At 35.1% G+C, this 15,368-nt stretch overlaps 1 protein-coding gene across 4 annotated transcripts in view; it reads left to right on the plus strand.

Annotated features, from left to right (window-relative positions):
• Positions 1 to 924: 924 nt before the first annotated feature.
• LOC149535524 (beta-1,3-galactosyltransferase GALT1-like) overlaps positions 925 to 15,368 on the plus strand; it is a 29,835-nt gene continuing 15,391 nt past the window's right edge. The window contains exons 1-5 of one of the 4 annotated variants that reach the window (XM_089803957.1): positions 925 to 1,167; positions 4,948 to 5,033; positions 5,571 to 6,002; positions 14,095 to 14,333; positions 14,449 to 14,730. In XM_089803957.1, coding sequence (XP_089660083.1) covers positions 5,009 to 5,033; positions 5,571 to 6,002; positions 14,095 to 14,333; positions 14,449 to 14,730 — 978 coding nt within the window. In that variant the 5' untranslated portion in view covers positions 925 to 1,167; positions 4,948 to 5,008. The other 3 variants (XM_089803958.1, XM_089803955.1, XM_089803956.1) reach the window with 3 other exon arrangements.

The following is a 15,368-nucleotide window of genomic DNA, read 5'->3' on the forward strand; positions in this document are numbered from 1 at the left end:
TAGAAATAGTGGAATCTAAGAATGCTTTGCCTTTAACTATATAGATGAAGATAGAAAAGTCATCAATTATGAGGTTGAAAAAGAAGAAAGAGACAAGCAAACAAATGATAAGAATTACTTTTCATACTTTAATTTTAGTCTTAGAATTTGATGTCCATCTATATATTTTAGATCAATTTTTAAAAATACAAATATGCTAGTTTAATTCAATCAATTAATTTATTCCCTAGAACGCTACCCTCCCTAGGGTGTGCATTTCCCATTATACTAATATCAACTCTTATTATTAATTCTTTGGAAGGTTGATATTTGATTATAATTGTATGGGATTGTGCATCTGATCTTCACCGTCATTTTCTAAAAGAGAGCAAATGTCCGAACTAAATTAAGATAACTTTCACTGCTTTAGTTTATTTTTTATTATTAAAATTTAATATCCATCAATACGTTTTCCAGAATTGTTCAAAAAATATAAAAGGAGCGCGTCCTATTGTTACCCACCACTATCAGCTCTTCTATTTACCCGTCATTTATCATTAAATTATAAAAGCATTGCACTACATTTAGCTTTGCAATTATTTCTGACTAATACTCTCGCCAAATAAAGCAGTGCACAACATTTAGCTGTGTGATCGTTTAAAGACCCAGTATGCTATTTTGACTAATGGTGCAGCGAATAAAACAGTGCACAACGTTTAGCCGTATGCTTGGAACCATTCATAGAAACAGTCGGTTTACATTCTTCCTAAAATCGTCGTAGACTCCACACATATCACAACTCCCATTTTCGCCATAATCGCTGAAATTGTCCGATTTCCCAGAATAAACTAGCTTAAATACCGATTCCAGAGACACGTGGTTCAATCCTATGTACTTTTCGTATCATCCCATGACTTTAACAAACATTTGACCTGGGCTTGTCCTATGCAAGTTCCTCTTTTACGAAGTTGTCTATTTCAGTGCATGGTCCTATATTGGCCGGCAAGGCCGGCAATTTTGATAAGAATTCATCTTTAAAATTTCAAAGTTGAGACTTGGAACACGCTGATTTAGCTGAACAAGGGTACGCTTATGTTTAAGGGATAAAATTCAACCATGATGAGGATTTCAGTGTAAAATCACATAAACATGCACGCATCGAGGTGAAGGAAATTAAGGGTTATCGAGGTGAGTTTGAATGCTTAAAAATGTTACAGAAACCGAATTGATGACCAATTGGGATCAAACCCATGTTTTAGATATTTTTTTGTTTTTCTTGGGTGTACTCGTAAATTGTGGGCCTGAAAATTTATGAAGTGGAGGCTTTCATAAGTACAGAGTTAGGCAATCATCCAGTTCATAAAATTAAAAATAAATATGTTACAGAATATAACAGAGGAAAAAGTATAGGCTTACTGTTAGGACATGCGCGTAGTTTTTCCATGTTATATTGAAACCTGGATTGATGATGAATTCTCCGAAATTTGGTTCTGGCATAAAAAATAGCCTGGTTTTTGGCTGATCCAGTTCACTACAATTGCCCGTTTCCTCTTTAGAAACCAGTGAATTTAATTCAGGCACGGGTTGCGTTGGGTCAGTTGCATTTGGTAAAAGGTGGTAATTTTAGCTAGCGGCCATGGCGTTTTCAGATATATACATTTGACGAAAATTTTGAGGGTGGGCTATCTTGGTCAGTGGTTGCAGTTGATAAAAGGCAAGAGGGTAAAGTTTGTTTTCAGATCAGTAGTTGCAGTTCGTAAAAGGTTAAAGGTAGAGGGAGAAACCAATTGGTGCATGAGTCATTCTTGAAATCCGCAAGATAGTCTGACCATTTACCTTATTAATGTTTCCAATTTGTACCTCTTTCAGTTTTGACCCTTTGACCAAGCTTACGATAAATCAGGCCTTGTTAATACATTCTAGCCAAGGCAGTTGTCACCGTTGTCTTGGGTTACAGCTCTCAAGAGTGTTATTTTTCTCCTTCGAATTAACTTGTTTGATTTGTTATTTTGTTTGAATGCCTTAGAGGCTTAAAAATTCAATCAAACTTGAGCTGACCATAATCATTGCCTAGTTGATTCTGTACCACTTTCTCTTTGATTGGCATGAAACAGAGTAGACAATGAATGAAACTTTTTTATATACAATTTACTTACAGTTGAATTTGAGTCTGCCCCTGGTGATTGTGGCAGTAGACTTAGCAACTAACTTGGAATTTCAGTTTGTGCGTGCAAAAAGAGTTGACAGGGAAATTTAATTTTTGAGCTCTCATGTTTAGAGGGTCTAGGATAACCAGAAAGGAATGGTTTGTGCTTCTCCATGGACGCTTTTGAGGTCTTGGTCGCAAGCGTCACAGGGAAGCATATGGGCATCTGGGTGTACCTAATTGTTCAGGTAACAAGGATCAACTTTGAATTAAGCTTTATAGGATTGGGACCACATTGTCACATACCTCAGTCAATGTCATCATTGGAATGTATCTTTTGGGCTTCCACAATGATTAACAAGGAAAATGAACTGTTGTAACCATTTGTTGGTTAATGCAACCAATCCTTAAACAATACAGAGTTTGATGATGAGTTGTTCAAGATTAATGTTTAAATGCTTCTGAGCCATATGTATAAGTCCCATCTCTCATGTCACTGTTCATTCTAGCATTAATATTGTAAAAATTGATCAGATTCTATTTGATGTTGGAGGAACATTATGTGTTTCATCTGTATTTGGTGGCTAGCTTACCTGTATTTCTATCCTGCAATTTTTAAAGACAGTGGAAATATATTGATAAATTTTTGGGATACTGCATACAAGAAACAAGTTTCGTTGCCATTGATGGAATTGATTAACTGGGACCAAAATTAGGTCATGGTATGTAAAGATTCATATGCATATCCATGGAGTTAGTCTTCATTGGTCTATATAGAGCATTTTCTCCCTGCTAGTGCATAGTCATTCTTTAAGGTCTCTCTGTATTCATATTTTCATTTTTCAAATGTTCATAGAATACAAACAACAGACACAAAATACATTTTCTTGTCATTAGTAATTTTCAAAAACTGTTAATGCAGAAAATGAGGTAGGCTGGACCATTGGCTGTGTTATTCTTGATTTGCTTTTCTAAATCCATATATTTAAACTGTGCCTCAATGATACCTAAAAGGCCTAATCCTCAACATACTAATGATAAATTACCATAGAACATATAAGGATAAGTTAATGACCTAATTTTAAACATGAAGTAGAGTGAAACAATAAATAACACCTATATATGATAAGTTTTCTGATGGTCATCCTGTGTTCTGCACCTTATTAAGGCTTTGTTACTGTTCTTCCAACTGCTGACTAACCTGAAGCCAGTCAGATTAGCAGATTAATATACTTTTTCTTCGTACTTGTAGTTGTAAATAAGTAGCACTAGATACTAACAATCATATTCTCCATTTATTACATTTAGCATGATATGTTGCTGACCTGCTGTCAGACATGATTCAAATGGGATGATAATTAAGTAGCATAATTACCTCTCTATTGTCGTATTCTCATGTTATAAATCCATCTTATTATCAGTTAATTAATTCCTTGTTTGGCCTCTTTCTGGGTTTCGTCCGTGACTTTTCAATCATGTTTGAAGCCTAGAGACCACCTATACATTCATCATATTAAAGAAGCACATGCTTCCACAATCAATATGTTTTCATGCATTTTAAGAGTATGGTGCTACTGTCAAATTAATCCTGCACATATCATCCAAGCCTAATCACTAAGGTCACCTTTAAATCTATTCAATTCCAGAGCATTGTGGTCTGTTTAGGCTTATTATTCTAATTGCTGCTACTAGACGTAGATTAGGTTTAGATGTTCCATTTCCAGACCGTTCTGGGACTTTATATTATCATTTTTTCCTCTTCACCTGGAGTTTTAAAATCTTACTGCTTTGGTTGGATATCTCTTTGACATCACTTCCTTTTCCTTTCCAAGTAAAGTAATCTAAAATGTGCTTTTTCTTTGATACTTTGACAGACACTTCCATCCTTTTTATCTTGCAATTACATTTGTCTGTGAGAATCACTGAACTCAAAATTTTCTTTGAAGTCTTACAGCAATAATACCACCATAGGATAACATCACCTGATAAACTAAAATAAATCATAGCATAAGCTAAGAGAATATACTGACAGAATAAGAAACAAATGAAAAAATAGGATGTATGAGTAAAACTGGAGAGTTCTATTTACCATAGGAAACTATGGCATCTCTAAGATTAATGAGCTGCCATTAATGGGAGCAACTGTGAAGTAGAGATCACCACAAAACAAAAAAATTGAGGATCCTAATGAACAGGTGATTTGAATCATGTATATTGACAATGAATCACCAGTTGACAGGTAACCAAATGTATTTCCAGATATAAGTAGACCACATCTATCTTCTGGATATGAAAAACACCCAATTTCTTTTATCTGAACAACCCAAATGAGTCTGTGTTTGAAGAAGCATGCCATTGTTTCTCACTTCAAGATGAAGATGGGTCTCAAATATTAGTTAGTATAATATGTTTTTATTAGCAGTTATCTTGTTTCTGTCAGAATATCATAATGTTTGTGTTAGATTGGGAATGCATGATTAATGTTTCTTAGTTTTCTGTTTATAATAATCTTTTGAGATGGCAGTAAAAGGCCACTAGGCACATACTTAGCAAATGCAGTAGTTTTATAACACACTGCTGCTGCATTTTATTGTTTTTACTAAACAATTAAAAATTGATCATGCCATCTGTGTTAATGGTATTTCAATGCACATGCATCAGTGAAACTAGGGACATATATCATAGGTATCAGAAGTGATATAGAATTACCATACATATTTTGAATTTTCCTAATCAGATTTCTGAATAAAAATTTGATGTTGCGTCCTCTTATTTTATTTACAAATTCAATATAAATGTAATATCACATTTATATTTTGCAGGTACTTATCTCCCATTGCAACATGTTGTGGGTGCACAGTTCTCAAGTCATGTCTGTTGTTAATGATAGAAGATGAGAGTGATGAAGGTACACAATGTGTTCAGGATCACTTCCAAGATAATTTGTCATTAAAGAAGTTAAGAGTATTTGTGAGCAATCATACTTTTATAGCCAGAGAAGTGTAATACTTTAATTCTTGATAACATTGAAATTCACAAAATTAGTTCAGGAGACAAGGTTTCAATATTATTGTTGTCATCGAGCTGGTCCTAATTCTTACAATGAAGAAATGGTCAGGAGGCACACTAATTGTTTTCTTATTTGTAATTTTGGTGTTGAGGTATAGTATACTAGAGAGCTCTCCCCGCAAACAATCACCTTATAGTTTTTCTAGAAACCTCAAACCTCTTCATGTGGAACAGAATGGAATTATTCAACCTTCTCAGAGTCCAGACAACATTGATCAGGTGATTAAATTTCCATTTATTCCTGGTGAAGATTTTCAGCATCTCCTCTCTTGGAAAAATCTTACAGAAGAAGAATTACAGATTTTACAAACTTGGAATCACTTTAAGCATGTTATTAATCACACAGAACTTTTACCTCAAACATTTTTTGATGCAGTAAAAGAAGCAGTCATGGCATGTAAGGATCTTTTACATTCTATTAATCAGGAGAAAGTTAATATGACAAAAGATGGTAGTAGTTTCAATAACCTTACAAAGGAACAATGTCCCTATTCTTTAAGTGTGATGAATCAAACAGAGTTTAAAAGTGACAGGTTTAAGCTTCAGATTCCTTGTGGTTTGGTCCAAGATTCTTCTGTGACTGTTGTTGGCATTCCTGTTGGGCTTCTTGGAAACTTTTATATAGAGCTTATAGGGTCACAACTTTCCCAAGAGCCAAGTCCACCTGTTGTCTTGCATTACAATGTGCGCCTTCAAGGAGATAAGATAACAGAGAATCCAGTCATTGTCCAAAACACATGGACAGTAGGACGTGAATGGGGTGAAGAAGAACGCTGCCCGTTGCCTGTTACTGGTGAAAGACAGAAAGGTAGGCTGTGTGCATTTCACTCTTTGCTTTTTCATTCAACCTGGAAAGTACAGTTTTGGATTCATAGTTTAAATGGTGTTTTCCTTCATTAATTGTTTTTCTCTTGTATGAGCTTGTATAAAACAGATGGAATTCATTGAGAACCTGAAAGCTAGGATTAAAATTTTCATTATTTTTTCTTTCTTTATCAAATATTATTTTGGGATTTGTTCAATGCAATCTGTAAAATTGTTGACGCTGTTAAGAGTTAAAGTAAAGTTGTTAAGTGGTTATTTATTTGCAATAATGATGTCTTCAATGGAAGCATAGAGATTACAAAATGTTAGTAGAGTGGTCAATAATCTTGTAAATGAGGATTCGAGAAAGAAAAGAAAGCTGATGGAAAAAATCAGTAGCGACAAGTCTAGTCTATTCCTTTCTCCTGAAGTAAAGTTTGAATAGTTTATGGGCAGCTATCAATTAGAGTGGGGTACAAAGTTTTCAGTGCACTTGTTCTGATCTTATAAGACCGTTGCCAAATTGGTTGTTGAGCTACGTATTGTAAATTAAATATACTGTCTTCTCATTTTCCTTCAAGGACTTAAAGGATCACTATTCAAGAATGCACCTTTCCAGTACAGTCACCCTTTTATAGGAGCATAAACATCCCAATGTTTTTATGCATCCCTTGGTTTTGGGTGTGCAGTGATCAACTTCCTTTGGCTTAGTGCTAAGGACTGAGGGTATCTATTACACCAAAGCAGTGATTTTAGTTGAGTTTACTATTGTTTTTCAATTTCTGATGATATTTGTGCTTACACCCTCTAATAGGGTGTATTATGCAACAGAAAATCTACCAGTTTAATACCACTTTTTCCTTAAAAAAACAATATATAGTATTTAGAAATGCTTCTGTGAATGAGAAAGAGCTTCTATGACTCATCCAAGCAAAAGAAAGAACTTTTAAGGAGATCTTTATGTAAATGGCAATATATCAAGTATTTATATGATTACTGCAGAGAGAACTTAGCTTTTTTTTCTATAAATTGGCAATGCATTCTGAGTTTCTTTACCTGTCATGTGTTGATTGCTTGATCAAATTTATTTTTGTAAGCCACTCCTTGATGGTCAAGAATCGAAGAGGCCATTTTTAATGCACATTGAGAGTACCAATTTAAGATAATTTGCATGTTTTATAGAAAATGACATCAGCCATTATGCATCATATCCTCATATCTTAATATGATTGTGTAGATCATGCTCCTTTTTGATTTTCAACATTCTTGAACTAAAGGTGTGTAGGATCCAAGAGCACATGAAATTGAATTTACACCATGAAAGCACAAAAATACTAACACTTCATGAACTTAATGGGATAATACATTGTTACACTATATTGTCTTATAAAGCGTTTCTTTCTCTTTTCCCACACAACCAAGTTACCTACTCAATAACTAAGCACCCAGCCATGTTTACATCAAACCAATAGTATTGATATTAATAAAACTTAACATTAACACAGAATAAATAACTTATAGAGTGCAAGGATCACAAAAATGAATGAATCTCCCTTGGTCCAAAGGGGAAAAACCCAAAGATATGGAGCATAAATCTGATTCTCCTCACCACTTTGTAAACTTGATCTGTCATCTGTCACTATGATAAACTTGTGCTGTCACATGCAGCATCCTCCTAATGCTTGAATTTTTGTTGCACATACTATGGAGCAACATTCATACCCATCAGTCATTGATAAATATACAACTCGTTAAATAGAAGTAGAAAATTTAGATTCCTTCCAAAATCTGTAAAAGTAGATCTTTGATACCGCACATGTAAATGTTTTCTCTCCACTGCATCTCCTTCTAACATTTACAAAACGAAGAAATTGCTCTTGTTAATATAATACACTGCCCTTGGAAGTTTCCATGGTCCACTAAATCAGACTAGTTCGTTAATGTAGACGGGTAAAGGTAGCACTGAAATTACATCCTAATCTCAAGGCCTTGTACCAAGTTTAGGGCAATGTTGTTTACCTAGATAAGATAAGATAAGATAAGATTATTAATGTCCAACAAAAGACCACAAATGGCCTATGGGACTGAGAGTTTACAACCAGAAAGTTGACAACAACAGGAGCACCAGACAGTGTTCAAGAACAAAAACAAGAAATAACAAGAGAAAAGAAGAGAAGGGACAAGAAAAAGACTATGAGTCTTTCCTTGGAAAAAAGAAAGCAGTCACAAAAGGATAAGATTGTAGGTGAACATGAACTCTGAACTATCTCTAAGAACCTGTGGAGGAGTGTCGCTGACGTAAGTAACCACTGCGAGATCTGATGGATCTGGAATGACCAGCAGAACTAGAAGAAGCAGCCGGCCTTTTCACACCCCGTAAATGAGTTAGGGGTGCAAAAAAGGAAGTAATAGGCTGGTCCAAGCAAAGTCGGTGAGGAAGCAAAGATTGTAAAGTACTATCATGGAGCAAAGTGGCTTCCTAAAGATAGAGCACAAGACACCGTTGGTCACAATAATTGAAGAATGCAAAAAGAGAGAAGCAATCCCGGAACAAACAATAAAATTTCCCTTTGATCTCATAATAGATAGGGCACCGAAAAATAAAGGGAGTCTCTATCTCGACCTCAGCTAAAGTACATAGCTTACTAATCCATTCTCCTCTATTAGTATGATGGTCTCTCTGAGCACAAAGACAGTGAGAACCAACTTTGAAAGAACCCAAAGAGATATGAAGGGCATGACTCCATCGTTGAGAAAGGTAACTAGGGTGGACAATAATCCCATCATTGATCTCAACAAAGTGCTCCGCATAGAAGGCCATTCTCGGACGTAAGCCACCATGAGGGTTATTCTAAGTAGTAATAATATACTGTCTATAAATGTCAAGTTTGACATGCTCATTTAATTCCTGTCTAGATGGGAGGAGATGAGCAGGGGCATTCAAAGAGAACTGATAAGGAGGGAGACAATCAATATCAATCCCAATCGAGCTCAAAAGGGAAGATGTCTGTACATACCAACAACGAGCCTGAGAGCTAGTATCGGAACGTGCAATAGCAATAGAGGAGCAATATGCTAGGTAGGAATATCTATCACACTCACCAACTGAATTTACAAAACCATGCAAATGATGAAGGAACCAAACCAAATCAAATATAGCCGCAAGATTGAAAGGATGAGCTCCAAACTCTACAAGAATGATACTGTAAGGAGTGAATCTGTGACATTTGATGATACGTCCTAGAAATTTACACTAATGTTTCTGCAATTTTTATTCTCTTAGGTCTACAGGGGAGTATGTTAGATCCATTCAATTTCTTAACCCAAGAGAGCTTTCTCATCCCCCCATATATAAAGCAATGGGCGTACCCCACTTTTTTGTCCTTAATGCCTCCACTTCTGTTTAAGTGTCACAATTCTCCACTTTGATGTGATTCCACCCTGTTGCAAGTTTTAGTTTTTTAATATTGCTGCTCCCTTTTCTATCCATGTTCCGTATCTCCTTAATATGGAAACTCTTATCTAAATAAACACCATGCCAAGTGTTAGTTCCTCTCTATCCTTTCTAACAAAAAATGCAATCAATTACAGTTGGCCAAGGCTAGAGAAATCCAGGCCAAGGACAAGGATACCTAAAATTCTTTTTATAACATTCAGAATAGTAATTAAAATCTTGAGGTCCATGTTGAGTATCTCTCTTGAACCACCACAATCTTCTCAGCTGCACTGAGGTGGTTGAGTCAATCCCAACATCTGAGAAGCAGACGAGAAGTCTCCATTGGAAAACAAAAGATATACTGAGTGGGGAGGGGGTGAATCAGAATTTTACAATTTTACCACAAGGGAATTTCAAAACAAGATCACACAAGATGATGGCAATAACAAAAATATTTTCTCATGTGGAAAACCCTTTTGGATAAAAACCAGTCCACTAATAATCAGAAATTGGCTACAACCCAGTACAAAAAGAGCTAGAACTCTTACCTCAGCAACATCATAGTTCAGGCTTCAACCTCTCCCACTAATAGCAACAACTCATACAACCGACTAACTGGCTACAACCATTTGCATACAATTAGCAAGAACTTCAGCAATTAAAGCTATGATTTTTTAGTCCAGCAGCATGAGTATATTAGATTCCCCTGGAGATATATTGCTACTGCTGGATCAATTCTTGCGAAACAAGACTCTGGTGATTCATTAAGCACAGATCCCCTTTTCTCCTTAGAACATTTCAGATGATACCTTCTGCACAAAACATGCTCTCACATTAATAAATGAAGAGACACTGTATCAAAGTAACCTTGTATTGCTCACCCAAGAAACTCCAACTATACTCAATATTATTATGTCCTTTTTAAACCTGTTCGACAACAGCCCAAATATTCAAAATGCACGGGTCATGATTATTAGAGTAAAATCTCCCTAATTTTTTTTCTCTCTCTCTTCCGTAGATTTACTTCTATTTCTAATGGTCACTCTTCTTCTATGTTTCCATATTCTCTCTCTATTCAATATGGAACTTTCTTTTTCTCTCTTCAAGATGTTTCTATCCTCTCTCTTTGCTCGTTATAGAAACATTCTTGTGTATGCTTGTCTATATAAATCATTTATGATCTCTGTTAATAATACATTCATTATTTTACCATAATATTGTATTAGATCTAATTTTTTCAAAAAATAATAATTTCATCATTGAAATTTTTTGATTTGTTTTTTCAAATAGGTTTTGAAAATCTTTAATTTCTTCATGAAATTTTCACTCATAAGATTTTCAACATCCTTTGCCTGGGTGTGTTCAAAAAAATTGTTTGTAGGGATATTTTCTAAAATCCGTGTAGGGTTTCTGTATATTTTGTTTCTCTAGGTGACTTTTCTTCTGCAGCTCATGCGTCATCTGCCTTTCCTCTACCTGCATGACTAGCTTCCTCTGAAAGATGACTGGCTTTCTGGCATTTTTGGCCTGCATTTGACATTTTTTCTATGAGCCTATTTTTCTACAATTTCGCGGCCTCCTTTTTGGGCATTTTTGACCTTTTTTTTCTGCACATCTTTTGCAAAGGGTGGTGTCTAGGGTGTTTTAAATCCTCTGGCTCGGATTTTTGTCCAGCAATTTCGTTTTCCACCACTTTTTTATAGTCAAATCTGCCATTTTTGGGTTTTATAAAAAATGGCTTGGGTTTCCTGCGAAACTCTCAGATTAGTTGTTGTCTTGAATTTTTTTTTGGAAATTCTTGGACGGTTTTTGCAGATCTCAACTGGGTCGACTAATTTTTTCCTAGGTGCATCGTTTTTCATGCCTCAATTTTCGAGCCAGCAGATTCAAAATCTAATTTCATATTCTTTCTAGGGTTTTTGATCTCTTTTCTGTGTGTCCATTCATTTTTTCTGGGTCTTCCATCAATCTGCCTCAAAGTTTGTGTCTTGTTAGATATTCACTTTTTTTGCACTAAAACCATGTCAAGACATCTCTCACCAATCTTATCTTAGAAGGTAGTCAAAGATTCAAGGGAAAGAGCTACAACACCTAGAAGTAGTGAACGATGACAATTTTCGACTATTCTCACCTTGAGGTGCTTGTTCTGGGTACTGACACTTATCCTATCACAGTCAATGCTACCATGGGCCAATATTGCAGAACAGGCAGAGCACACTGAGCATTCTGTGTTTTCTTTTTACACCCTTTGAAAATTCTCTTGCAAATTTTTTGTTTTGAAGTTAGATTGGCCGTTAAGGGAGGGTGTTAAGAGTTAAATCTCTCTAATTTTGTTTCTTTCTCTTCTGTAGATTTACTTTTATTTCTAATGGTCACTCTTCTTCTATGTTTCCATATTCTCTCTGTTCAATATGGAAACTTTCTCTTTCTCTGTTCAGGATGTTTGATTTCTCTCTCTTTGTTTGTCATAGAAACATTCTTGTGTATACTTGTATATATAAATCATTTATGATCTCTGTTTAATAACAGATTCATTATTTTACCATAATAATGATATCACATCGGTCTCTTACTTTCATCCAGATCTTTCAAAAAGCTTTGTTTTAGAACTTATATCCACCCAGTATATTCTTTCAACACTTGTTATTCAGGAAAAGCTTTTACACCCACATGCATTCCATGACAAGACAAGAATTTGCATGATAAAAATGAATACTATCTGCACCCACTCCAATCTGTTTTTTTCTTCACATTGAATATGTTTCCTTTTTGTTTTTCTCAAGGACACATTCACACAGCACCTTAGAATCATTTTCTTTTAAAATTTTTAAAAATCTGGGACGCATAATCATTTTCCAACTCGCTGTCTACACACACAGAAAATAGTTTGCATTCACATCATTCACCTCTTACCGATGGTTAACTAGGAATCATATCTTTATTGCATGTGATCTCTATGATATGCAGCATCATTCAAACCATAAACATAATACAACAAGACACGCCTTCAACATTTTTTAAAACTGATACAACAACTGGAAGTGGACTTGTAACAGCTGTATGGAGTTTGGTAGAAAAGACTCCAATGCCAACCACAGATAGTGTAACTGCCCCATCTGACATTTGCTTCCAAAATGCAGAAAAAACATCTCTGTTCAATCCTAACCACCAGACTGGTGAGCAGGGATGCCACATATACAATAGAAACTGCCGTTTAGAAGCCACTTGTGCAGAACATAGGAAAGGATGTGTCAAGCTAAGCAAAGGAAATGGACAAGAAACATTATCAGAGCTGCTGTTGGTTTCAGATGATCATTTTTTTTCAATCTAAAATGCTCGACCTGGCAGAAATACCTTAACAACCAATACAAACTCTTCAAACTGATCTGTGGTGGCATATATCAAATATTGTGTTCACAGCATACAGTGTTAACAACAAACTCAATGCAATTCTCTGAAACTGTTAACTTCAGAAATTAACAACAATGGAACAACAAATGTATAACTTGGCATCAAGGAAGAATACCAACATCCATGAGGCAATGTAACAAGTAGGTGTACAAAATTCCACCTTTTCCATCAACTCTACGGAACCAAATTCTATAATCACTCCCTCTGAGCCCACTACAAGGGTGTCTTATCGAGCATGGAGATCCACAGAAAGGGACAAGATACGTAGTGAATCCATAGAGGAAGCTTTCAGAGAATATCATTGATTTGCTCAGTTATCTCTTGAAAATGCTGCAATCTGCTCCTTACCTTAGCAACTCTTATTGCATTTGGCTGCTCTACATGATAAAGGCATTGTTTATGCTAGGTAATGCTGTTACACACTGTTTTTTATCTTGGGATCTCCCATTTTCTGTCTTATGGGATGCTTATTCATCCTCTAATCTGGTAAGTACAATTAATGACTTTTTGGGAAAATTGCCATCTGATTTAATATAATTTCTGTTTTATCAAACAAAGTAGACTACTTGCAAGATATAGTGCGTAGCAATTCGTTTTTCCCCCATTCCCTATAGTCTTATGGAATTTGAATATGATATATTATTATTGCCTTAAAGCTATTAGTAATAAGCATTTTATAATTCTTAAAAATAATTGTAAACCAAAACCTTTTGTTTATCTGTGAAATGGAAAGTGACTTCTGCTGGGAATAACATCTTTAGAAGCTATTTTAATTCTAAACCATGTATTAGCCATTATTTTTTTGCTAAAAGTAAACTTTCATCACTGATATTCATCATTTCCATCATTCCCACAGTTGTCCTGTACTAGCTTTCACTTTGTTTTGGACCAAATCTACCTTTTAGGAATTTGACAGTAGAATCTCTTTGTAGAAGCACCCTGATGTAACACATTCCCTTTTCCTTACATGGGAAACAGACATAGATTAGCAATGTTATCTATTTCTTAGAAGGAATCATAATTTTACATTTAAATTCCAGTTAAAATGCTCAAATTGGACTCAAATGGTATATGTTTAAAAACTAAATAAAGTTATACTTTTGTAGAGTAGGATGCATTGAATACTTCTACAAGTTTAGCCTATGGTTTTGTCTAGGCTTGTTTGTAAAACGAAAAAAGAAAGAACTCATTAAATGAGATAAGCACCTCATGCATAGCACTTAACATCAAGGGAAATGTTGTTTGACAGTGGATGACTTGGATAAATGTAATGAACAATTGGGAAAACCAGCTAGCAGAAAATATAAGAATGTCAATCACACTGAAATTGCCAAAGAGTTGGGAGACATTGCGAAAAAGGGTGCTAAACAGCGTATCTATTTTCCTTTTACGGAAAGATATCCATTTGCAGCAACTATATGGGTGGGCCAGGATGGTTTCCATATGACTGTTAATGGGAAACATATTACATCATTTGAATACCGTGAGGTGAACATAATTATACAATTAAGCCATCTGACTTATATGATGTTACACATGAATCAAATAGCATCAGCACTCTTGAATCTTTTTTCTAAATTCTGCCTTTGCATTTATTGTGCAGAGTCTTGAACCATGGTTGGTCAGTGGGGTACGATTTGCAGGAGATCTGCAACTCCTTTCTGTGTTGGCAAGTGGATTGCCAATGTCTGAAGATCATGAACGTGTCTTTGATTTGGAATCACTGAAGGCAAAACATTTAGCTCCTCAAGAGAAGCTTACACTTTTTATAGGAGTTTTTTCTACAGGGAACAATTTTAATCGCAGAATGGCGATTCGGAGAACTTGGATGCAGTATGATGCTATTAAGTCTGGAGATGTAGCAGTGCGCTTTTTTGTGGGGATGGTAAATTTACATAAGCTTACTTGCTTTGTCTTTATTTTCTTAGCATGAATTAAATATTACAACTGATTCAAATTTTAGTTTCAATTTTAACATGGATAACTAAGAAGAATTATTTGTCTTGAACTCATTTTTTTGGAACCTCAGCTCAATATCCTGTAAATTGTTTAAACTTTTTGACCATCATATGGTGGGTTTATTAAAAAATGTAAAATAGAGTTCTTAATATGTTTTCATTTTGAATTTTAAATGCAAACTATCAGGAAGACCTAATGCTGAAGTTTATTATTCGTCTAAGTACTATGGCCTCCTTTTTAAACCATCTTTTAGATGGTTCTGAATTTCAATTTTTGGGAGCAATAAAGGTCGGTCGGTAACAATAGAGAGCAGTGCAAATAGAAACCCTCACCACACTGTATACAACACCAAGAAATTAATAAAAATACCTCAAATTAGAATATATAGGCTCCTCATTTTTGTCTAGTTTTTACATTGTTTTCTTCACTGGTTGGCAGGATGAGTGTAAAAATATCTCCTCAAAGTTTGTAACAACATTACATGCTCTATCCTCGTAATATCAAATTAACATGCAACTATATGAAAGGAACAATGAAATCTTGTATGTGTGCAGATCAAATAAA

The sequence above is a fragment of the Cupressus sempervirens genome, chromosome 10 (assembly GCF_028749045.1).
Source record: "Cupressus sempervirens isolate cs-2001-9-10 chromosome 10, ASM2874904v1, whole genome shotgun sequence".
In the NCBI taxonomy this organism is placed as follows: Eukaryota; Viridiplantae; Streptophyta; class Pinopsida; order Cupressales; family Cupressaceae; genus Cupressus; species Cupressus sempervirens.